Below are 25,044 nucleotides of genomic sequence, written 5' to 3'. Positions count from 1 at the left end.
CTCTCTCTCTCAATCTCTCTTTCTCTCTCTCTCAATCCTTCTGTGAGTCCCCTCCTCCCCTAATAGATGCTTCCCTCCTGGCCCAGCCTGTACCTCATCAGATCCAGAGCGGAAGATGAGCAGGTCGAAGGGGATGGCTGCGACCATATCGATGAGGAACCAGCCCTTGAAGTAGTGGATGGCAATCTTGCCAGGGTGGCTCACCACCTCATCATTGATGTTGACGTAGGTAGTGCGGAAGTTGATGATGATGTCCACGATGAACATGATGTCCACAATGAGGTCGATGATGTTGAGTGGGTCACAGGAATAGCCACAGTCCCAACGCTTCTCCTCCACCTGCTCCTCGTTGAGCAGGAAGGCAGCTGAGTAGGGGGTGAACACAGCTGTGTAGATGACGAGCAGAAGAATGAGCCAGTCCCACACAGCCTTGAAGGGACTGTAGTGCAGGATGGTCCATTGGTGGATGCGTGGTGCCTGCAGCTTGTACTCGGGAAGGACATCTGCCCCCAGGGACAGCACCTGCCAGGAGATGGGGGGTGAGAAGGGTGCAGAGACCAGAAGAGAGGTTGAACAAGGCCAACCCAGGATGTGGGTGAGCAGCTCCCACGTGCTAGTAAGGCAGTGGAGAGCACACGCCTCCACTTCTTTCACCCTTTTCGCCTTAGTGTCCTTCACATGTGTTTGTCCAGGAGGCAATGAGGTGACTATGAGTTGCCCCACTGTGTTGCTGACACAACCATCTGCCCAGCTTCTTGACCATCTCTGATGGCCAGAGCATCCTTGGGCATCAACCTGCTTTAAACCCTTTAGACCCTACTGCATCAGCAGGCAAGAAAGAGCGCTTGGCAGGAATCAGCCCAGTGCCTCCTGCTGGGCCTCCTTCTATCCTCAGCTCTGTGCCACAGGCTCCGGGAGCTGCCAGGGATTCCCAGCACAGGGTTCTGGGGACAGTGAGACTGGAAATCCAGTCCTGCGGCCACTGTGTGGCCTGGCCCTGAGGGATCTGGAGTGTTCAACAGCACATGAGCCTGGCATGGTGCCTTCCTTGGCCCCAGCAGGAACCTTTGCCTTGACATCTCCCTGGCATTACCCTGTGGACCACCATCCACCAGAAGGGATGGCTTGGGCCACAGCATCACAACTGGCAGCAAACCCTGGCCTTAGATAATGCCTCATTTCGCTTCTTCCTCCTGGACCATCTGGAGACATCCCTGGAGAGGGGGATGACCTGCAGCCAGCCAACAGGCACAACTCTGTCTCACATGTGCAGCCATCCTCCCACATTGTCACATGTCCCTGGGTCTGTCTGCCCTGCTGGGAAGACACTGTGGAGCTCACATGGCACCAGCTGAATCCCCAGAAGTCCCAGGCCCACCTGGCTCCCTCCTCTCCTCTGGCCCTTCACTGCATTGCCCGGCTACCGGAAGAGATGGAGGGGCTTGTTGCTGCCCATCAGTCCCCACGGCAAGAGGATGAATGCCAGCTCCCAGTGGGCACTGAAGCCACAGTGGGGACAAAATGCAAGCTGATAGGGGCCGGGAGGGCTGTGGGGTCTTAAGGGGAGGAAGGGCTGAGGGTGCATAGAGGAAGGGTCTGGGGGCAGTTTCCAAGACAGCAGCTCTGTCTTGGCGTGGATGCTGGGAGAGACAGTGGCACTGAACAAATTATTCAGTGAACCCCCAGCAACCAGGGCATTTTTTTTGCAACTGCAACCTGCTGCCAGACTCCCGAGGAGAGGAGAGTCCCTCCATGGGTCTCACATTGTGACACGCAGCTCAAAATCCCCCAAAGCCACGGTGATGGGCCCTGCTGCGTCTCCGGTGATAGATCCAGGGCAACGGCCCAGTCCTCCCTGTGCTGACACCCATCTTGTGCCCTTGGGCTCAAGGCATTTCCCAAGGGCTCCCAGCGAGGGGACGCTGAGTGGAGCCAGCCCCGCAGCCCCATCCCACAAGCGAGCGGCTGCTCCTGCATCCCGCAGCCTGGGGCCTCAGCCAGTCCCGCGCCCCGTCTGCACACCCAGCTCCTACCTGCCTGCGGCCAGCTCGGCGCCCCGGGCGGCAGCCGGCACGTGGCGACATCTGGGCGTCCACCATGCAGGCCCCGATCCCCGCGCGCTCAGACAGCGACTGGCATCGCGGGTGGCCCTTGGGGCTGGTGCGGTGGCATCACCCGCGCGCACGCGCTCACCCGGGCAGGCAGGAGACATGCGGCTGCAAAGGGCATTCGGGAGCCCAGCGCAGATTAATCAAAACCGATCGATGCTCAGGCCCTGGTGGGGAGGAGAGCACCCATGGGACAGCGGGAGCCACCGACATCGCTGATGAAGGGAGAGGGGAGGGATAGGAAAAAGTGACCGAAATCCAATCGTTGTAGAGAGGCACTGCCTGGGCCTGGGGACCAGCTCCCGCAGGGACAGCAGGGAAGGGGACAAGGCGAAGAGGGTCTAACGCTTGGCCCCAGAGTAAGACATGCCCTGGAACCCCCCAGCAGACCCCAAGACACGTTCCTCCTCATTGCAGAACCAGCAACGCTCCCATCCCTGGCAGCCGAATGCCCCCGTCCCGCCTGGCTCAGGGGGCAGGGGCCAGTTCCCAGGGTGGCCCGGCTGGGTCCCCGATCCCTGCTCTCCATGTCCCCTGGAAGCTCGTGTTTGGATGCCTGCCCTCCCTCCGTCCCTGTTCCTGGTACCCGGCTCTCACGGCTGAAGCAAGCAAACGAGAGCGGGTCGAGCCCTGCCTGGAGTTCAGCACCCTGGGGCATGATTCAGGGTGGGAATTAACCAAAAAAAAAAACACCCAAAAATTTGAAAGAGAAAAGGACAAACAAACAATCCCCCAAAAGAGCATCCGCAGCAACCCAGAGCCAGCCCCCTGCGATTGCCTTGTCCCTGCTATTGCCTAGTCCCTGCTGCTTTCTGGCCCTGCAGGATGGGGACGGCTGCAGGGTGGCCCGTTCGGTGGCCTGGGTGGCCCCAGCGCCCCGCGGGGAGCCTCTGCGTGGGGCGGTGATGGCGGGGCGTGAGACCAGCCCCGCCGGACTCTCTCTGCCGGCGTCCCACCAGGCGCCCCTTCCCTCGTCCCCCGTCTCCTGCACTTACCGGCTTGAGCGGCAGTTTCAGGCTCATGGTGGTGCTGGAGCCGGGCGGCGAGCGAGGGAGCGAGGCAGCTGGTGGGAGGGAGGGAGGGAGGGAGGGGAGGGAGGGAGCTGGGTGCGGGTTGAGGGTGACGGGGTGGGGGAGGCTAAGCCAGACCGCCGTTGGCACCCGAGGGCCATTCTTCTGCTCCCCCTTACCCCGTGCAAGGGGAGCCAGGGGGGCCAGGGCCAAGGAGGGGGACCCCAAGCTGTGCAGGAGGGGGAGGGGGAGACCCTCGAGCACAAGAGGCTGGGCAGGATCAGGCCCATGGTGCTGGCTGCCCACAGGCACTGACCCACCGTCCTGCTGTCTTGTTTGCGGTTGCTGAGACCTATCCTGGTGCCCCCCTGCGTCTCAGCACCCTGCTGCGTCTCAGCACCCACATCCCTGCCCCAAGGCCAGCTTAGCTCCCTCCTGCCCTGCTCTCCCACTGCCCGCTGCCCCCGGGGGCAACTCGAAGGGGCCTGGCGAGATGTCCCTGTGACAGGGAGGACCCTAGCGTGGCGATGGCAGCACCCCCACAGCATCCAAGCCCGCCTGCCTCCTGCCAGGCCCCCTGGAGACAGCGTCCCTGCAGGCTGAGGCCGACGCATTCATTGCACTTGTGACCTGCTCTGCCCTCCTGCCCATGCGGCGCCTGTGTCTGGCTCTCTCTGCCAGGCAGCCGGTATTTTTAGACACCGTTAACTGGGTCTCATCGTTCTCTTTGCCTCCCTTGTGAATTATTTAGTGGCCAGGAGTGACGAGCCGTGGCTTGGCTGGAGGCACCTCCCGTGGCTGCACGGGGTGGGTCCTGGGGTGAGAAGGCTGCGTGTCCCCTGCGTCCCGCTCTGGGACGGCCGGACACCTGGGTCCTCAGAGGTGGCACTGCCTCATGGATGGATTGAACGTGCAGCAGGCAGAGAGGAGAGGATGGAGAAGAGAGGACTGGGATGACCCACCCAACCGGGAGATGTAGGGTGAAGGAAAGACTTGACCTTTCCCAGCACCGTGCGGGCAGCGGGGGCCCCGCGCCACCCAGCCTGCCCGCAGCCACGGCCCGTCACCTCCAATCCCGTCACCTCGCAGCCGCCTAATGACCGGCATCGAGCGGCCAGCGCCGCCGCACCAGCGTCAGCCCCGTCGCTTAGCAGGCTGCCGGACCGTGGGCTTCCAGGGTGCTCCCCTGTCCCGCGGGTGTCCCCGGGGACCTGGGCACACTCGGGTGGCCCCAAGAGCCAAGCCAAGCCAACTCCAGCCTTGAAGGGTCAACCAAGACGGGGAGCGAATCTATAAAATCCCAAATGCCGCGGGGAGGAGGGAGCCTGCTCACCGTGGGGTGGAGGCTGATGGGGCCGGGAGGAAACTCCATCAGGGCCCCGGGATTTAAATACCCTGTTCTGGCTCAGCAGGGGCCCAAGCTGCAAACTGTTGAGCCCGGAGGCTGCTGCTGGATATCTGCATTTGCCCTGCTGTTAAATCTTCCCTAGGCATCTGCTGCCAGCAACGGTGGGAGACAGGGCCCTGAGACAGACTTATTTTGCAAGTCACTGGCTCTCCTAATTCCCACTACAGGCTTCTCCTATTGACTTTTAATTCATTCGCTGACTCAAAGTCTTAATTTTCCAATGGCAATTTAAGAATATTTTCTCTGCTGTGCCTCCGTGAGCCCCACGTCTCCCAGCTTGGCTTCCAGGCCTGCGGTCGATGCGTGTCTTGAGCAAGTGAGCGCCAAGACGGGTCCTGGCTGGATTGTGTCCTCTCCCCGTTCACGCTTGTGCCAGCGTGTCCTTGTTCCTGGCACCGGGATGCATCCAGAGGCAGAGGAAGCTTGGCCCTTCTGGGGACAGTGCAGTGTCATGTGTGTCCTCTGTGGGGACAGTGCAGTGCCAGGCATACCTGTGGTGACAGTGCAAGGCCATGCATGTCCCCTAGGGTGACAGTGCAATGCCATGTGTATTGCCTATAGTGGCAGTGCAATGCCATGCACCTCTCCTACTGTGACAGTGTGCTGCCACATGTTCCCTATGGTGACAGTGCACTGGCATGTGTGTCACCTACAGTGACAGTGTACTGCCATGCGTATCCCCTTTGGAGACAGTACAGTGCCACGTGGGTCCCCTCTGGTGACATTAAACTGCTGTGTATGTCCCCTGCAGTGACAGTGCAGTGCCACGCCTGTTGGTGACTGTGCAGTGCCACACGTGTCCCCTTCGGTGACAGTGCAGTGCCACCTGCCGTCTTGCAGGGGAACACGTGGCCCCTCTGTGTGGTCCCCATGCTCCGGATCGCATCCCAGCCAGTGTGCGGGAATGCGGAGCCCACGATCAGGGCCACCATCATGCCGTGAGCGGTTTGTGCCCGTGTCCCCCAGCACCCTGTCTCATGACAGTCACAGTCAAATGGGGTTATGCAGAGCAGAAAAGGGATGCGGAAGCTCGAACCATGCCTACGTAGTGTAATGCAGCCTGGAGGAAGGCTGGTGTGGTGCGCTCAAAGTGAAACGTGTTCCTTCTGCATACAAATTTCCCAGAAATATTGATTCAGTGAAAAACAAACGCTAGTATTTCAACCATTTTGTTCATACAGAAAGAGTTAAAAATAAAATGCAAGGATGCTGGAGTTTCCCACTGGGTGGAAATGCGAGGTACCGTTACCCTCTCCTCTCCCTTTCCCTCTTCTCCAAAAAAAGTGCCACAGAAATTGCTATGAACATACTGACATGCCAACACAGCCACGCCTGCTGCTGTGACAGCATCGCAGTCCTGTGCGGAGACGTCCCACTGCCCACGTACCTGTGTGACCTTCTCGGTGACGTTCTGGGTGCGCTCCGTCACTTTGTGGGGTGCGATTATCTCAATCTCTGTGGTGGAACCCGAGCGGTGCTTCTCCAGGTTGAACTCCACAAAGTTGAGTGTGAACTGAGGGATCTGGCTGATGGTCCGGTACTTCATCAGATCTGAGTCCGAGGTGGAGTTCGGGGGGTTGGGTTTGACATGGGAAGCCTCTGAAAGAAAACCAGGGTGGAGGGGACCATTCAGGAAGGCAGCAGGAACAGGAGCAGCTCAGCAGGGCCCTGACCTCCACAGCAGGACAGCCAGGAGCTGGCTGGCAGAAGGTATCACCTAGAAAGGTAACGATATCTGCCTGGCCGTAAAGGCTCAGCTTCTTTGGGTATCCCTGACATGGGATGCCCAACCAGAGACGCCTGAGAGGGGCCTGATTTTCAGACAGATCACCCACCTTCTCACCACCAAACCTCCTTCAGGGGTTTCAGACCAGCTGCCAAAATACAGAGTACCCAACATCCTTAGCTACCTCTGAAGACTGTGGTGGGTCAGCGACCAGCCCCAATGAAGTGTACCAGGGATGTCAAGACTTGGCGTGAAAGGAGATGAATGGAGAAGTAGGTCTCCTCTATATTTGCATGCTCCAACATGGCCAACATAGCTCTTGAGCTGCTGCCATGGTTCTTGTTCAGTGAACTAAGTCAGGAGCTGGTCAATGTCCTCACTTGTACGTATCCTCCACCCCCAGGCTCCAGGGGGAAGGATAGAGATTTCTCCTGAAGAAGAACTGTAGCCAGGCTGGGGTTTGCCAGGCCCTGCTGATCTGGGTCATGGTGCCCCAGGTGCTGGTTGCTGGATGTCCACACTAGCAACATGCTGGACGTGCCCAGACCAGGCACCTGGTTTTCCTCCCCAAGGGCACTCAGGTGCAGGGCCAGGAAGGAGGCCACAGAAGCGGCTGGCTCTTGGACTGGCTCTTGGCAAGGTGCAGCCATGGAAGGGGCACATACCCAGGCCCAGAGGTTTAGGAACATCTGTGAGCACCATAACCATTGTGTCCAATCTCATCTTTCTCCTTTGGGCAGGACAGGGTTACTTTTTCAGTTTTCTACTGCCTGTATCCCTTGCACTCTGACATCAGCCCAAGAGATGTCATTGGCGCAGGAAGAGTATCTGAGGACACTTTGAACATGCACAGTTAGCACTGATCTTCCTGCTGTCCACCCTTCTCCTCCCCATTAGATCCCTTTTCCTTCCTTCATGCTACATAAACTTTGACTATTTGAGGAGTCATGATTCCCTACCCCATTTTCACTAGCCAACCGCCCTCTCCATCCTTCTAGCACATTGACTGCTGATGGTTCTCTTGCCTGACCTCCATCTGATTTGTGAACATCTTTCTCACGAGAACAAGAGATCCAAAAGTGAACACCACGGTGAAGGCACATTTCCTCCAACCTTACAGAGGTGGATTAGTTGGTGTTTAATCCACCTCAAGTCCATGGGTATTGCTTACATTGCACCTGCTGATTGACCCCTTCTGCTCCCTCCCAGGGGAGGTGGGTGGGAGCTCAAGATTCCTCTCACAAGGTTTACATCAGGCACTTCTATGAGGCAGCCAAACACAAGACCACGCAGTCTCACAAGTTTCACCCACAAAATCACAGATGGATCTAAAGAGCAGAACCTGCCTACACAGGGAAACACATCAAAATCAATGTGCTCTTAGGGAGAAGATCCCACCTTATCTCTACTTCTCAGAGGAAAAAGTGCAGGATAAGAGACCTCCCCCCAAAAAGTGCCCAGGAGGTCACTTAGTGGAGGCCCCAGCTGCTGTAGCCCGGAACCACCGCTCCCGCCGTAGGACAGAGAACTCTGTGGGTTTTCCCCTACCTGAGTTTGCCCTCCTTTCCCTGAATTTTCTCTGGAACTCAGACCTCGCGGCCTCAAAGTTGTCCAAGGAGGAGACCCTGCGGAGGCTGTGGAAGCTGCCCCTGGGGCGAGACCGAGCCAAACCCCAAGCAGCGTATGACCCTGGTGGGCCCAGCAAGGGAGGTGCTTGTTTCAGGGATGAATGTTGTACGGTGGGGTCGGCCTCCAGGCTTGGCCTCCTCTCCTTTTCCAGGAGGGATTCAGTCTCTGACTGCATACAGTTCTCCTTGGGCGATGTCTTCAAGTCCCTCAAAATCAAGGAGTCACCACCAGGCTTTAAGACAGCCAGGAGAAAGTGTTTCATTAGAAGGGGTCCTTGAGTGCTTGGCGGGGGGGAGAGAGGGGGAAGCTGGGAGAGGTAAGAGGAAGGGCAGAGGGCTGGGAAGCGCTGCTGGTTCATGAGTTCAGCTCCAACTTGGACCAAACTGAGGATGCTTTGTGGTGTGGCTACTGAGTCCCTGGGGACTTGCCAGCTTCCACATTTCTTGTAGCACCGAGACAGCCCCACCAGCTGCCTCCTGCTCCCTGGAGGCTGAGCAAATGCAGGGCTATTTGCAAGGCATTGCTGAGCAGATGAGAAGCAGGCCAGAGCAAGAAAAGAGGAAACTCTAGAGATAGGTTTGCCTGGAGAACATGCCTTGAGATGCTCTTTTCCGAGGTGTACCTATGTCTCCCCACTGGACCTGCCCTTTCCGCATTCACTGCAAGAGTTCAGACCACCAAGGAGAGTCAGTGCTCTAGGACCTGTGCTGGTGTCTAATGGAGATGATGTATTCTGCACTAGAAAGCACTGGAAAAGCTGCTGGGCTTGCAAACTCTGTCATGTGTGGTTCTTCCTCTCCTACACTGCCCCTCAGCCATTGTGAAACTTTTTTCCTGGAGACCTAAAGAATGTCCAGCTTTTAATGACTCCTGCAACGGAGTGCACAAAGTAACCACCTTCTGGGGCAGAAATCTGAGGGCCTGGGCCCATTCCAGTCATATCCACAGGAGGGACTGTGTTGTTGCATGTGTGCCTAAGGCAACAGAAGGCTGTGGCACTTTTCACTGTCCCTAAGGGCCCTGCTACATGCTTCAGGATGTCTTGAATGAGTGCCTGGAAGGGAGTCACACTGCTTGCTTGCCTCTGCATCTGCTGGGCTGGCATTGCTTGGACCACACTCCACTGGAGGTGCATAATCAAGTTGTCCCCAGAGCACCTAACAGCGCAGCATACATCTTTCAGGTATTCATACCTAACAGTGTTGCAGTGCACTATGTCCCTTCTCCTTGGGAGCACCTAGAACCTTTAGCAGCACTAGTGTCTGTGAGATTAATATACCTAGAGCATCTGACAATACTATAGATGTCTTCAACTTTCGATAAGTAAAACCTCTGATGAGACAGGTATCTTTCACCAGATCATATCTGTAATTTTGGGAAGCAGCTATATCCAATACATTGGATATACCCTATACAGTAAGAACCTAGTGCCTGGATATACCTTAGCAGAGCAATAGACTCCTACCTGGAGCCTTCTGCCTCCACCTAGAATGTTTCAGAACACAACATATCTTTGCTTGGAGGTACCTTGAGCGCTTTCGACAGTCAAGAAGATAATGAGAACAACAGTCTCGAAAGAAGCTCCATTACAAAAGGTCACAGATATTTTTCAGCATGGTCAGCAATGATAGGCATCACCCTTCATTACAAACGCAAAATCTATGCTGCAGTAACAGGGAAGCTGGCATTTTAGAAGGTCCCTGGAAGGACTAAGAAGCCAGCACTGCCAACGCTGCCTGGGATGGGACATGCACGGCCAGGAAAACATGAGGAAATGCAACATTTCAAGGCATGCCTGCAAGTCATTGCCACTTCTGCTCCTTGCTCAGACCAGACCTGTTTTAGTCTCACTGCAGTCACCAGCAGGTCCCCTCCTCAGGGCAGCGCATTGCAGGCTCTCTGCATAGCCATATGGCTCCAGCATCCAGGCAACTTGCACTACGAAGCTAGACCTTTTCCTAGCTTCAGCAGCAGTGTCCGCAGGCTGGTGCATGTCTCCTGCTCCCCCCGCAAACCTCTCCAGGGCCATGGCACGCATCACGTCGGGCTGGCCCCTCAGAGCAGCAGCTTCTAGCTCTATCCCATGCAACCAAGGCAACAACGCTCACTGCTAGCCCTTGCCGAGACTCGTGCTCGGCACTGATCCGTCGCGGGAGTCCCTACTGCCAAACACGGCACTAGCCACAGCAGCCAAAGGGGAATGGGGTGGGGAGAGCTGAGGAAGAGCGCTTGGTCCTAGCCTGAGGCATGGACTTATATCAGACAAAGGCTACGGTTACCTTTCCATAGTCAATGGCTACTCCATCAAACTCACTGGTGGGCAGAGATTTCCGCTGGATTTTGAGTCGCCGCAGGGACGGGAGACTAAACTTCAACCTCCTACCTTGACCTTGTTAAAAAGAAAAACACAAACAAAACACAAGAGACACAAATGTAACCTAGCTGCCCACAACGGCTGGAGCGAGACAGCAGGGGAGGGTTGGGGGCAGTGGTAGGGGAACAGGCTACAGGTGTCTCCCAGTTAGACTACTGGTGGACACCGGTGTTCCACATCCTCCTGAGTTGATGATGTCGGCTCCCGTGCTTTACAGCTAGGGCCTGGGCTGAGGCTGTGCCACATGCCAGGGTTTTTTGGTAAATCCCTGCCAGGCCAGTGCTGAACCGGCTCCCTAGGGCAGAGACTCTGCAGGTCAACTGCATGGCGGAGGGAGCTTGGAGAGCAGGAGCCCAGCTTTCCTTGAGGGCCGCTTGCCCTCCCCGAGCAATGCTGAAGGCTGGCTAGGACTCGGGGAGAAGAGCAGCCTCCAGAGCACCTCAAGCACAGGGTGGCTTCTTCTCTTCCCCTCTCTGCACTTGGCCTGGCCACTGCACCCCCGATAATGCCATACAGGGACCGGGTGTGCATCTGAACCTAGTGGAGAACCTCTGCACCCTGCTGCCCCTGAGCCTTGCAGCGAAATTCCTGCTCCTTGGCTGGTATTGGGGGACCCCTGTGCCACATGGCCCTTCCTCCTCCAGCAATCTCGCTCTTCCCATGCTGTCTCAGGGCTCCTACCAGCTCAACCGCTGCCACTCAAGGGAGACCCTGGCCTGGCAGAAAGCACCACTGCGCTGGAGTAGAGTCGCCTATATGAGCAGATGCAAGATGGGAAAGGTGCAGAAGATGTTTAAACCAGTTAGAGAGGTTAAAGCCACTTAAGGGATTTGGACCTGAAGGAAACTGAGCCTCTAAATCTCCTTGGTGGGACTTGGGAAAATAAAAAATCAGCCTGGGAGTTTATAAAGCATTTAAAAAAAATAGGTCTAGCAATTTTGTTCCTGAAGTTATTCCGGATTTTAGGGGAGGGGATGGGGGAACGAAGGTTATGGGTGGCAGTGCCCTTGCTGCCACCCCGGACGATGAGGAGGCCACCTCACCAGAGCCCCGGCGACCAAAGGCGAGGGAAGTGCCTGGGCTAAGGGTGGTAAGAGATCTTGGAGAGGAGGACGCAGAGCAGGTCTGAGAGCAAGGGGCAAAGTGGGAGCCAGGAGTATGGGGCAACTGCGTGAAGTGGACATCAAAACTGGGTAAGGACCATGGGGCTGGAAGGAGGAGCAGTGGCTGGGTGGGAAGAGGAGGGAGAAGCTCCAAGGACCAGTGACCGTCCAAGGGGGCTAGAGGGCTAGTTCAAGCAGAGGTGGCCGAGTGCAACGTGGCTTTGCCTTATTCCAGTGGAGAAGCTGGAGGTGAGATCGACTAAGGCAAGCAGGACACAGAGAGAGGAGTTTGGGCTGGGGGGAGATGGGAGTGAGGAAGGACGGAGAGAAGGGGTCAGATTTGAAGAGGAACCATCAGAAATCCATATCTGCTAAGGCATACTCCCCACCAGTGCCGAGAGCAAGACTCCAGGTCCCTGGTGGTCATGACCCCCAGTGACAAAATCTCTCATCCGCTTGTAGGGCTGACCAACTGAGGAGGCAACAGCCTCCTGCTACAACAGGGTTTCCACTAGCTCGAGCAGCAGCACACGCTCCCCTGCTGTCTCCTCCCCTTTGAGCCTCCTGCTCCTGTCCTGGGCCAGCTCTGGCATCCATTTGGCTCTCAGCAGGGCCAGCTGTACGCACTAACTGGGCAAAAAACGTCCTCAGGCAAAACTGAGGGGCTGGTCTTCTGCTGGGTTAGCGAGCAGAGCTGGCTCAGCGGAGTCCTGCAGGTGCAAGACATGCAGGGCCAGGAGCCAGGGAGAGAAACCCCTCGCAGTGACAAGAGTTTGATTAGTTCAGCTTCACCCTACATGAACAATTAAGTGGCCTCAATCCAACGTTAGGTGATACTTTGGCTGACTTTCCTTATGTCTTGGTCCTCTGTTAGCAATAACACCTCTTGATGGCACAGGGAAAAGATCCCTGGATGTGGGGGAAGCTACACAATCTCCAGCAATGCATCATTTTCTCTATGAGAGAGCAGCGTATTGAGGAGCTGTTCATTTTTGGCAGGATTTGCCTCCCTTCACTTAGCCTTGATACATAACCGAAAAGCTACGGTAGGCTCCCGACTCTCTGCACAGCTGGTGAGAGAGGAGACAGCTCCTGGCCCAGCTCCTGCAGATTGCTACCTTGGCCGGGACAACCCGAGCTCGCTTCCTCATCTGCCTGGGCTGAGATCGGGGCCAAGCTTGCAGACGGAAGAAGCAAGCAGCCGACTTTCCCCGCGCCCTGCACGAGCCAGGGACCGGCCAAAGAGCCGCCTGTGGCCATGTAATTAAAGACTCAGTCAGAAACCCTATGCACAAGAGACTGATCTGAGATTGCACAGGCAGCTCTGGCATTTCCTCGCTCTCCAGGGCTTGGCTTTGAAACCTGAGCAAGCCTCCTTGGGGTATGCAATATAATATTCAGTGTGCAGGAAATCAATAAGTGCCGTTCCTGTGCGGGCACCGTCTGTAGCCAAACGCACATCTCAGACTATTTGAGATAGGATACAAACGCGTAATATGTCAAGACATATTGATAGCTGAAGAGGCTGTGAGCCAGCAGCGTCGGTGGTATTTAGGATGTACTTCGCAGTCCATTCAGACTTGTGTTAAAGCAGAGGTTAACTGATATTATATTAACACACCAAAGTGAGAAACCTCACTGCTTCATAGCCATTGGGAACACATGCACAAGTAAGATGTACCTACACACGTATATGTCCATAAGTCCTGTGTGCGTACATCTGGCATAATGACATGCAAAATGATTAATCACACACACCGTCTCCACTGGTACACACAGCCACGTACGCAAACACACCAACGGCTCTGGCGTACAAATAGGCACCGCGGGTGAATGCACTTAAAACTCATACTGAAGTACCGATCCAACAGGTAGCACCAATAAGCCCTGTGCAGCCGCGCCGGGCAGCGCTTGCTGCCGGCAGAAGGCCGCTGCTTTGCCCGTCCATCCCACGTCGCGGCCCCGGCCCTGCTGTGCCTCCCCGCACGCAGCAGCACGGCGGGGACAGACCTGGACTGGTCCCACTGCATTAACTTTGGTCCATGTATTTCAGCCCCACTCGAAGCACGGCGGGTGACACTGCAATGCATAGCGAAACGCATCGCCAGGCATACTGTTTGCGTTAAGATACATGTAAGAACATTCACCTACATAAAAATATAAGATGCCTAGCAGAGAGGAGCAGATAGCAAGACAGTATTTAGAAACTGTGACTCTCCTTCCAGGGCCAGGTCTAACACGCTGCAGTGTGTCGAATGCATCTTTTAGCATTTGAATACCTTTAAGAACCTCATCATGGCTCTCCCTATGCTTCAACCTTCCCTAAAATGGGAATTTGAATTTTCCCTGCCTCCGAAGGCCCCTGTAAACCCTTCCAGCTCCAGGCAGAGCTGAGGCTAATAGTCAGCAAGGCCACGGCGAAGCGCGATAGCTTCCTTTCACTGCTGAACAAGGACCCCTCCTGGGCTAAGGGTGCTGTCACCCCGTTGCCCCCGAGCACCCACCGCTGCCTAACCCTGCCCAGCAGTGACCCCTTGCATCCCCCAGCCCCGGAGCATCCCGAATGGGGAGCGACCCGCAGCAGGCGCGGGGGAGCCGGGCAGCCGGGCAGCGGGTTCAGGGCAGCCCCGTCACCCCGACCGCGGCCACCAGTCCGGGGAGGAGAGACCCACTGCGTGCTGCGGTGTTTCCGGCATCGCTGAGAAACCCCTCCTGGTGTTAAATACCAACGGGAGCGGCGTGCGGAGGTGCGTGCATGCACCTCTGCCTCGGTCTGGTGGCACGGGGACAGGAGACGTGCCGGGGGCAGAGGAAGCCCGGCGGCCGAGCCCCCGGCTCGCAGGCAGCATCTCCCCCTTCCGTCCCTGCTGGGGTGACACCGCTGCATCCCTTGCACAGGCAGCGAGGCTCAAAAGCCCTTTTTTTGCCCAGTTGCTTTTGAGCCGGATCAGCTTGCTGATCGGGATGCTCTGGCTCCGGGGCCGTGCCAGCTGAAGAGGGTGCCAGGGCCAGACCTTGTGGCTTCAGCACCGGATTACACGGGATTAACTGGCTTGCGGAGCTACGGCTTTGCAGAATGGCAAACGTCGGCTCCTGGGCAGCCGACGACCCTGGAGGGACCGTCGTGCCGTCCCGGCACGGAGGGGCCGCGAGCCCTGTATCCCGGCCGGGACTGCCGCGGGGCTCAGCCCGTTCCTTGCCTCGCGCCGCCTCCCGCACAGACTGTCCCGAGGATACCGCCAAGGCCAGCGCTGCCCTCCCTCCGTCCCCCGCTGTCCCCACGTGGGCGCCGGCGACACTCACCCGAGTGCCAGCTCTGCGACAGCCGCCGGTGCAGGCTCCGGCCGGCGCTCTTGGCCACGAGCTGCGCCAGGTCCTCGAAGTTCAGGATGAACATGATGACGACGCCTTCCTCGTTCTTCACCGGGACCACGTCCACCAGGCACCGGAAACACGAGGCTGCCACAGAGCAGAGACAGGGCTCAGGGGGCCGCCCGGGGCTCTGCCTGCCGACCCCCTCTTTGCAGCACCCTGCTTTGGGGCAAAGGTATTTTTTTATTAAGCATTCGGCTGCAACTCCTGACTGTGGGAATGGAGGCTTAGGATAGTCTGAGCCCTTGGAAAAGTTTGTCTCTCTGCAAGAGCGCTAACACAGATTGCATCTTGACTTTCCCCCCGCCGGCCCCCCTAGGACAGTTATTTCTATTAATGTATTTCAGCCTAGCAATTAAAGAATGGGTAATTAAGAGCTCGGAAAGTTCCCAGGTAGCGGTGTAACCTCATTATGCGTGCCGTTTGTAATCAAGCTAATTGCCATGCCACCGCGAGGCGGGTTTGGGGGGCTGGTTTCGGCTGCCTTCTGCCCCAGGCGCCAGCGGCGGGCAACCGCATACCAACATCTAGCCCGGCACCGGGTACCGAAAGGCTTTGGCATCGTTGAGACGTCGGCCACCACCCACCCCCAGGAGCACCGGCCCTTTCCCCTTCCCATTTTTGGGAATCGTTTGAGGACATCGAAGCCCTTTCAGCCCGCAAGGCTGCCCAGATCTCGGCGGGACGGAGGGGAAGCGTGCGAGGCGCCGGAGGAGAGCAGACCAAACCGGAGCTCGGGCAAAGCAAAGCGGCCCCTTTCCACCGTGATTTTTGCCCGGCCAGGATCCTTTATCTCCCTTACCCCTCTCTACACCCCTTCGCAGAGGGAGGAGGTGGTGGTGGGTCGGGGCGGGGGGGGATTAGGACATCAGGGGGCGATGCCGGCCTCTCCGCGCACAATTTTAAAGAGCTCAGGGGCCTCCCCGTAATCAGGAGCAGATGGCCGGCGTCGGGCAACTTCAAAATCTGCCGTGACGTCAGCCGGGCGCGCGCACGCATGCACACACACACACAAAAAAAAGAACGGGAAAGAAATGGATACGGTTAAATCCGTTTAAAGGGCCAGGCAGCCGGGATTATTTCTTGCTTTTTCTTTATTTCATCGTTGTTCACCGCACGGAGAGGAAATCCACTTAAAAGCATGAGGCGGGGAGGAGGCGAGCGGGGATTTTCAGCAGATAAGGCCATTTTGAAGGGAAGCCTGGGCACACCGGGAGCTGCTGGGAAGGGAAAGACGTGAGCCCCTTTCTCCTCCTTCCCCGGCGGCGGCTCGCCGAAGCACCTCGCGCCCCGTCCCCTGGCATCGCATCGGGCCCTCTCCCCTCCTTCGTGACTTGTTTTTTTCTCCTTCCTTTCCCCCTTTCCACCTCCGAGCTCGGGACACAAAACGGGAGATGAAACGCCCTGCTGGGAGCGAGGCAGAGGGGCCTGCGGCTGCTTCGTGCAACCAGGAAGAGTTGTGCATGTCGTCCCGGGTTTGCAGCTTCTTGGGGGGGGGGCTTTGGGGACAGGCAGAGCTAGAGGTGGGGGTCTCACCATCTACCAAAGTCCAACAGATTTACCTTCCTTCCATGAATTTGCTGGGATTTGGACGCGGGACTGGCTGTGTGGACCCCAAAGAGAAGTCACGATTGCCACGGGAGCTGGAAATAACCCCTGTTTCACAGCCAGAGCCCCCATGAGACGCATTTATCCCCTACCTAACACCCCGGGCTTCCAAAGAGGGAGGAGACAACCCCCGAACCCGTCCCGTTGTGCTGCCAAGCCGCTGCGCGCGCAGGCAGCAGGGATGGGAGGCCGGATGCCGGCGGGACGTGTGGCATGGGAAGGGTTAACGCCAGGGCCAGCACTCGCCAGCCCAAAACTGGGCCCGGTTGCAGCCCAGCTGGAGGGCTATAAGGAGCAGCTGGGAGGGTTGGGGCTGTGCTGGGAGTCAGCAGCTGCCTGGCTCGATCTTGCACCGGGGGGAGGTTGGGGCCCCTGAAGGTCTGGGGTCTGCCCTGGGGGAGCTGGGTGGATGTCCTGAAAACTGCTCCGTCGCAGCCCGGCCACCCCAGGGGTTGTCCTGCTGCGGCCGGGCTCCCAGCTGGGGACGGACCCCTGCTCTCCCGGATGAACCCGCAGACGGCTTTGCTCGTGCTCTCCGCTCCAGGAGTGAGAAGGACAAGGCGTGAACTCGTCTGCTCCCTGCCCGACGGGACGTCATCCGCGCGCGGGGACGGAAACAAGGGTGCCCAGCGAGGGACTCCTCGGAGCTGCGGGCTCCCGCGGCCATCGTCCCGCTCCGCCCCAGGCGGATGCTGACCCGCGCGTCCCGGCACCTCGCAAAGGCAGAGCGCTGATGCTCCCTCAAACGTGACCCAAGGCCACGGCCGGTCCACGAGGACTTGGCGGGGGGGTCTTTGGACAACTGCAAATATTTGGGTATTGGCAACCTCCCTGCCCTTCCCCTCCGTCCCCAACTGGGCGTCCTGTGCCCAGGAGCTGCTGCGCTGCTTGGCCCAGGGGGGCCGAACCAGCCCCAGGAGAGACCCCCCCCACCCGGCCGGGCCTCGTCCCTCCGCTCCCTTCCTCATTCCTCGATCGACCGTCCCCATCCATCTGTCTGTCTCTTCCCTTCAGCTGTTCAGCTAATCTGTCTCCATCCATCTAATTTTATCCAGCCACCAAATGATCTCTTGGAGGAGCCCTAGGGGCATTTGCAACCTGCCTACACTTGGTCTTCGCTTCTTCCCCGCTGCGGGGCTGCGATCTGGGGCAAAACGGGGCCCTGCAGAGCAGGGGGGGGGCGCAAAGGGGACACGGCAGGACAGAAAAGGCATCTGCTGCAGCTCTGCGGGCCGCGACGGGGTCGCTTGTGCCGTGGCAGCGAGTGCCCTCTGTTAGGGCCTGGGGACGGGGCAGGGTCCCGGCTGCTCTGGGAAGCAAAGGGACGCGATGGTGACAGCACCTCCGGGGCGGTGGGGACCCAGAGGAGCCCGTGGAGCTGCTGCAGGGATTAATTCACACCTTGTACTTGCGCGCAGGCAGCAGCGGCCGGGGCTCCCTCTTCCTCTTGCCTCACACACTGGTGAGACCAGGATGAGATAATGCCTCCGCTTGTGTCTCCTGTGATTTATTTTCCCTTCCCAACAGCAGCTTTCAGCATCCTCGCAGCCGGGTTGTCCCTAAGGTGTCAGCAAGTGCCAGGTCACCCTATAGCTTCCCGAGGAACAGCAGCTGGGACTGGCCGGGGATGTTTGTGGACATCCAACCCATCTTGTCCTCCGACCTTGATAAAAGCGAGCACTTAATAACATTAAAAATGTCATTGTCGGAGGCCCTGCCCTCCCCAGCCCTCATCCTGACCAGCCGCTGGAGTGGTTAATGCATTTGTCGGTATCATTGGTATTAAACTAATCAACAGGACACGGGGGTTTCCGAGAGCAGGACACACACCAGTATTGTTATGAATATTAAAAAAAAAAAAAAGCAAGCTATTAATCTGCCCCGGGAGCTCTTATCGAGTCCTTCCCTCCCCCAGCCAGGAGATTTAATCTGCAGGGTCTCATGGCAGAGTGGCTAAATCTACGGCGGTATTATATAACGGAGCGGAGGCGAGGGGCTGCCAAGGGCACGGAGGGGACGGGGACGGCGCCGGGTCGCTAGCAGCCCCAAGCCTGGGAACGCCGCGCTCCTCCTCGCCCCTAAGGCGGGAGCCGAGGGGGCACGCGTAGCCCCTCGCGCACGGCGTTTCCCTCGGACGAGCTGGTCGCCGCAGGAGCTGAGCCCCGGGGCTGTCTTGGCAGCGGCACGTCCAAGGAGACGCGCAGGAAGGCCGAGTCGTGGGATTGCTCCCGCCTGGAATAAGCGTTAGCGAGCGCTAGAAATTCAGGAGAGGAACCCGGAGAGCCGCCGAGGTCCTAAATCAAACCCTCGTGGCTCCCACCCGCAAATCCAGTGCCAGGGCGGTCGCCTTCCCGTAAACGTATCTCCCGCCTCTGCAAACCATCGCGAGCCCCGGGCAAGCCGTGACGGAGCCTTTTCTCGCGCCCGAGCTGAGCGTGGAGAGACTGAAATCCGCTGTGACACGAAACCGGCAGAAACGTTCCTTGCAGCAACCCCCCCAAACCATTCAAATGACCTTATTAAGTAACGGAGATGGGATGGATCTTAGCCCTGTGCGGAGTGACTAATATCAGGAATTTCTGCCCTTAGCCGAGAGCTCATCACTTGGAAACAATAGAGGAGGGGAAAAAGCAGGGAGTATTAGGCGATCGGAGGATAACAAAGAGCTGATGAGGCCACGTGGCTGCGAGAAGGAAACGGGATTCTTGGAGGCTGCAGGAGATGCGTTTCCACCCGCGACAGGGACGTGATGCCACGGGGAATGGCGCTCAGTGCCACAGCGTGCGTTTCCCAGGGCTGTTGTCATCCCGGGGCTGCTCGAGGTGGTGACCAACCACAGGAATTTGGGCCCTGCGCTCCAAAAACCGAGCCCGTGGTGCATCTCGAGGGAGAAGCGTTTTGCTATTTTTTAAGGGCTGAGAAATCGAGGAGCAGGACCGGGATGTTTTGCGATGGCTTGAGACGAGCCCCGACATGGTGCCGCGGTCTCCGGGAACCTGAGACGGGTCCTGGCTCAAGCCGAAGGCTGCCCAAAAGCCACCGAGGCCGTGACGGCAAGGCAATGGCGCGCGCCACGTGCGTCGGCCCTTCCCACGCTAAATCCCCGCAGGCATTAGCGCAGCTTAGCGCCGGGCCGGGCAGCAAAGGCTGCAGCAACTGGAGTGTTTCCTGGGGGCATCCGGCTGTCCCCGGGGGCTGCATCCCGGTGTCACAGGGAGCCAGCTCCTCCTAGGGACCCAGCTGCCAGCAGGAGGGGGACAGGGTGGGAACAGGGGTCTGTGCCCAGGCAGGACTTTCAGGAAAGACCCTCCTTCATGAGTGTCCCCATGGGCCACCAAAGATGCTCTGGGCTTGTCCCTCACCTCGTGGGACATCTGGTCCAAGCGCAGAGCGGCCGAGGAGCTGCAGAGGATGGAAGTGGCCTTGCCGTCGGCTGCCTTCCCCCAGCTCGGCTGGAAGGGGCTGACTTTCCCCCACCCCGGCACCAGAAACGTGTCTCCTGCAGCCCTGCTTTACCCCCGGGCCAGGCTGTCCCCACCGACCGGGGCCACAGCGGGGCCGGTGGCTCCCGGTACGGGGCCAAGGCGGGAGCGCAGCCCTTGCAGTGGACGGCGGCGGGGTCGACGAGGGAAACGGCTCCGCAGCGTGGGATCTCCGCAACCGGAGCAGCGTTTGTTATTGCGAGACGGCGATGTTTATAAGTCCCGATCTGGAGCCAGGCCACGGTGTCCCCTTCCCGAGGTCACAGCCCAGCTCTGTCAAGCCCGACCCTTCAAAACAAATCAAACTGCCCTGGCTTGGCTTAAAACCCTCATGTTTTTATAAAAGCAGATGGATAAAGCTTGGGTTTGGGGGTTTGTCATCTGGCTATGACTCCCGTGCCACCAGGGAGGCTGGCACAGTCCTGCGCTGTCTCAGCCATCCCACGGCTGCTATTCTCCACTCCCAAGGCTCCAAAATTTGGTGCTTTCAGAAAGCTGGAAATAATACGAGCTAACACGGCGAGCTCCTGGGCTCTGCTGGCCGGCTCTGGACCACACTCGTCCCTTGGACGAAGCTGTCCCTGTCCAAGCCATCTCCCCTGGGCTGGGGGTGGAGGGATGTGCCTGGGGCTGGGGACAGAGGTATGCGCCGGGGATGTGTCTCAGGCTGGGGGTGGAGGGACGTGCCTGGGGACATGGTGCCCCGTGGGACCCCTCTTGGCTCCGCCAGGGCCCCCAGGCATTCTGCAACCTTCCCCCCTCCTTCCTGAGCCCCCGGGGTGGGGGGTGGGGGAATCCTGGATTAAGGCACCAGTGTAACGAGTTTGCCGGGCTGATCCCAGGCCCTAATCCACAACCCCAGGGCAGGCACACAAACTGTTTCTGCTCCAGTGAGGACGAGCCGAGGGCTCTGCCCGGGGAAGGGGGCCGGAGCGGGTGGCTGGTGGGACAGGAGAGGCCAGCTGGCGGGAGGCTGCCACAGCAGCTGCCTGTGGCTCCAGCTGTCTCGGGACCAGGCTCTCCCCTCTCCTATTCATAAGCATCAAATTCATGCAGATTAGAAGCAAAGCGCTGTACAGGCACTGCCAGCTGCTGCCGCTCAGGCCGTGCCAGCGGCTCGGCGTGGGCCACCCGTGGCCGCCGGCCACCCTCGGGAGGCACGGGGGGCTCTCGCTGACAGCGCTCCTGGCCACGGAGAGGGACACGTGCTGGCACCACGAGGCACATCAGAAAGTAGAGGTGCCCCGGGGTGGGTGCCAGCTTCTTCCTCTTGGGGTTTGTAGCCCAAACCTGAGGATGGAGGAGCTCCTGGAAAGACATCATCATCTTAGCTACTGAGGGGACACTGGCTTCACGTCCCTGCTTTGGGGGCAAACCCCACCCTGGATGCAGCACCTGGTGCTCAACCTGGCTGGTCCCCTCCGTGCCTGCCCCATGGGCTGCCTGGAGAGGGCTTACCTCACCCGGGGGCTTCTCCTCCCTGAGGACCCACAAAGAGAAGCGCCTTGGGGGCAGCTACCCAGGGCTGGGACTCATGGGTGTCCCCAGGCTGGTGGCCATGGTGGCTCCTTGCTGCAGCAGGAGCTGGCTCAAGTGCTGGAGCCCGTAATTAACCTCCTGGCTCCGGCACCCAGGCCCTTGCAGGCCCAGCTGTCAAGCATCTTGTAAGGAAATTAACTTTTGACTGATCTCCTGGCTTTGAAAGGGGTGGATTAAAGCCCAAATGAGCTGCAGCTGGGCTCTAGCCTCTTTCCAAGGCTTTTGCAGGGCTGCTGCAGCAGGGAGGGGGAGCTGAGCCTTTCCCGTCTATTCCCCTATCAGGGCCTTGTTTATTGGCCCCGTTTTGGCTTGTTTCTTGGCCCAGTTTGGGCTCCTCGGGTGGCCAGGGGGAGTCACGCACCCAGTGGACGTGGAAGGACCGGCCCTGCTGGGAGCGGGACCGTGGCAGAGCATCGCCCTGGGGCTGGGACATGCAGCGGGACCCTCTCTCCTCTCTGGCTGCATCTCCCCAGCCAGGTCTCCGTCGGAGGAAAGCACCTTTGGCTCTTTTTTATTGTTAGCGGCGTGCTGGTGACAACGCAGTCTTGGGCACGTTCACCTGACCGAGCAGAAGGCTTTTGAATGGGATAAACGGCACCCTGGAGTTGCCCCAGGCGCGACTCGGTCTCTGCAGTCTGTAGGAGGTTTCCGCAGGTCCCTGGGCTACAATTTGGCTCATCGCCCCCCTCTGCAAGCCGTGCAGTACCCAAGCCATGGCAGGGGCGCAAGCGGTGCCAGCAGTGATGGGCAGACCCAAATCATTGCCAGCCAAGGGGTACAGGAGGGGACCAGGGACCAGGGACCCTGGTGTCCAGGTCCGGACCGTGGCCGCTCTCAGCCGCGTGACCTTTGCCAGCTCTCGCAAGGATGCTCTCCCTGGGGACACGCCATCCCCTGAGCAACAGCCCTGGTGGGACACCCTGTGCATGAACCTGCCTGCACCCTGGCAGAGCCACCCACGGGTGCCCCCTTCCCACCGGCGCTCCTGTTCGTTCCTGCCTCTGCCAGCTCCCGGAGGAGGAGAGCTTGGCCCAGCTCGACTTCGTTCTAAGCAGCTGGGGGGCTCCGGCAGGCAGGTTCGTGGTATAATTTTGTCTCTGGCATACCACAAAAGCGAGGAAACAACCATGCACGCTGCAGAGCCGGGAATACCGCAGTAATAAACAGCAGGTCGAGCCTGGAGATTGGTGACGCCGTTATGAAAAGGAGGACAGGCGGGTTTGGAGCCTCCGTGGTCTAATTAAGCAGCAGCTCCCTATAATGCGAAGGCCTTTTCTTTGCCGATAAGACCCATTTATAATGGGCTGAGCAGTCACAGGCTGAGTGCTGTGGGGATACAATTGGAAAGCATTTTGCTAGTGGGGCTAGGTTTTAAAAATAGACATGAAGGGCTTTCTTCTAGGCTTTTTTTTTTTCTTTTTTTAATAAAAAAAGAGAAGAAAGCAGCTCAAAGCTGTGCTGAGCTTTTCCCATGGCCTAGGGGAAGAACAAGGCTCCAAGTGGAGGAACGAGCATCCTGCGCTCCAGGAACTGGTGCTGTCCAAGGACGGATGAGGACGCAGGTCCCAGCGCCTTTGGGAGATGGCATCCCTGCAGCTCTCGCTGGCCTGGGGGCTGGGACCGTCCCAGTGGCCCCAAAGCCACCAACAATGCAGACAGAGACCGAGTTCTCCCTCTGCCTGCATCCTCCTGCGCCGCCATCCCAGGTGCCAAGGGCTGGGTGCAGAAGCAGTGTCTGGAGCAGGATCTCCCCAGGGAAACGGCAGCGTAAACCCAGCTCCTGCCTTCGCCACAAAGCGAGGGAAGCCTGGACGGGAGCAGACGGATGGATGAGGCCCAAGCCCTGCCTCTTGGCCCCTCTTGCCACGACTGATTGCGATTTGTGCGATCCCGTGCAAGGGGGAGCGGGATCCGGTGCACCGCATGGCTGAGTTGGCTGAGCTCAGCACCTTGCAGGATGGGCCTCTCCGGATCAGGGTCCCACAAGCCCACTTGTGCATGCACCCACGCGTGCTGCACACGCTGTCCTTGCCACGGCCACGCGCCGTCCCTCTAAAGAGGCTCATCCTGGCTGGGAGCGGGGGGTACAGCATGTGCCCTCTTCTCATGCCTTCCCGCGGACGCTGGGCCCCATCCAGCAGCTCTTAAAGATCAAGTGGCCAAGGGATGGCAACGTGTCCTGGCTGTTATGTCCGCTCACTCGTTGAGTGCTGGATTGCCCAGTCCAGGCTGCAGCAGAGCACTATAAACCGTCCCCATTGCTGGTGGGAGATGTGGTGACACTGCGGCTAGGCAGGAACGGGGCAGCCCTGGCATGGGACCTGCTGCCACCCAGTGCAGAGCCCAGCGTGGTCGCGAGCCCCTGCGGGCCTCCTCTGGGGAGGACTCCGCCTGGGAAATCCACGACCAGGTCCCTCGGCAGCAGGGTGGGCAATGGGGAGCAGTCAAGGAGATGAAGGCATGAGGCACATCAGGCTCGCGAGCGGCTGGACCCTGCCAACGAGCCGGGTCCGGCCAGGCTGAGCGTGGGGAGAGGGGATCTGGGTTAACACGAGGGGGTGTTGCCCAGCGATAAGGCCCTGGGCAGATAGACCGGCACCTGGATGCCAGCCCAGGAGATAGGGTGCCGGGAGGGAGGCCAGGACACCTGGGTCCCAGCCTGGGAGATAGGGTCCCGGGCTGGGAGCCAGGACTGCTGCCTTTTCTCTCCCTTCATTTGCAATTATTTTTCTTCCATCTTTTCATCCCGCTGAGCTGCCTACAGCAGGGTGCAGCCCGACCCTCAAGCCAAGCCCCCGGTCAATAGGATCTAAAGCAACGAGAAGGCTTCGCAGGTTGAAAGTAAACAAATGTTTTGGTTTTTTTTTTCCTCTAGTAAGTGCCTGATCTTCTGAATTCCCCCCACCTCTGGCTCTGGTGGGAGCCCTGGATGCTGCTGTTTTGCAGCATCAGGCACTAAATATTTATTTAACTTCCTGCAGTATTAGAACTAATCACTAGTATTTTCCATCAAAGCTTCATTTTCATCTTAACATAATTCCATCTGGGCACGCACAAGCCATATCCTGCTTGATGAAAATGCAGCTCGGCTGCCGGCAGCTGCACTGCTGCCTGGCCAGGGCCAAAATGCCCAGGCTGAACATGGAGAGCCTCAAACTGGTTTTCAGTTCATATGGGAGGGCCTAATCCACCACATGAGGAGCCTGGCACTGGGCAGACCTGGCTTGCTCATCACTACGGGCTTGCCACTAGCCTGATTTGTCCCCTTGAAATCGAGGCAGTAGCTCTCAGCTGCTTGGTGACGCCTCCCCAGTTGGGTGAGTGGTGGACCTGGGCTGCGGCCCATCTTGGAGCGCAACTAAGAGACCCGCGTCTGAACCTCCTCTCCCCCGCAGACCTCCTATGTAAGCCTCACTCACCACTTATGGACTCTGTGAACAAGCCAGCTACATGCTGTGTGGAGAGGGCACTAGGGGCCATCACTTGGCCTGTGAGCCAAGGGCTCATGAATGGGCCAGTTCCCAAATAGTCCAGCAGCCCTTTCCATTGCTCAAGGTCCTGACGTACCCAGTGCCCAGGTCAACGCAGAGACGGTCTATCCAGGTGGGAGCCTCCAAGGGTTGACCCTGCTCCCACCACCCTCTGGCCAAACCCCAGCACCTAGGGCGAAATCACAACACAGCGG

General features: G+C 58.5%; 1 protein-coding gene across 2 annotated transcripts in view; it reads right to left on the bottom strand.

Moving 5' to 3' along the window:
* Positions 1-25,044, bottom strand: part of KCNH6 (potassium voltage-gated channel subfamily H member 6) — a 39,630-nt gene that overhangs the window by 9,833 nt on the left and 4,753 nt on the right. Inside the window, exons 3-7 of one of the 2 annotated variants that reach the window (XM_068919264.1) lie at positions 14,662-14,817; positions 10,161-10,270; positions 7,801-8,113; positions 5,914-6,125; positions 94-522 (exon numbers count right to left, since the gene is read on the bottom strand). In XM_068919264.1, coding sequence (XP_068775365.1) covers positions 94-522; positions 5,914-6,125; positions 7,801-8,113; positions 10,161-10,270; positions 14,662-14,817 — 1,220 coding nt within the window. The remainder of the gene's footprint in view (positions 1-93; positions 523-5,913; positions 6,126-7,800; positions 8,114-10,160; positions 10,271-14,661; positions 14,818-25,044) is intronic. The other variant, XM_068919265.1, reaches the window with a different exon arrangement.

Source organism: Struthio camelus, chromosome 25 (assembly GCF_040807025.1).
Source record: "Struthio camelus isolate bStrCam1 chromosome 25, bStrCam1.hap1, whole genome shotgun sequence".
In the NCBI taxonomy this organism is placed as follows: Eukaryota; Metazoa; Chordata; class Aves; order Struthioniformes; family Struthionidae; genus Struthio; species Struthio camelus.
Note: the sequence above shows the minus strand (reverse complement) of the source record. Positions and strands in the feature narration are given on the sequence as shown.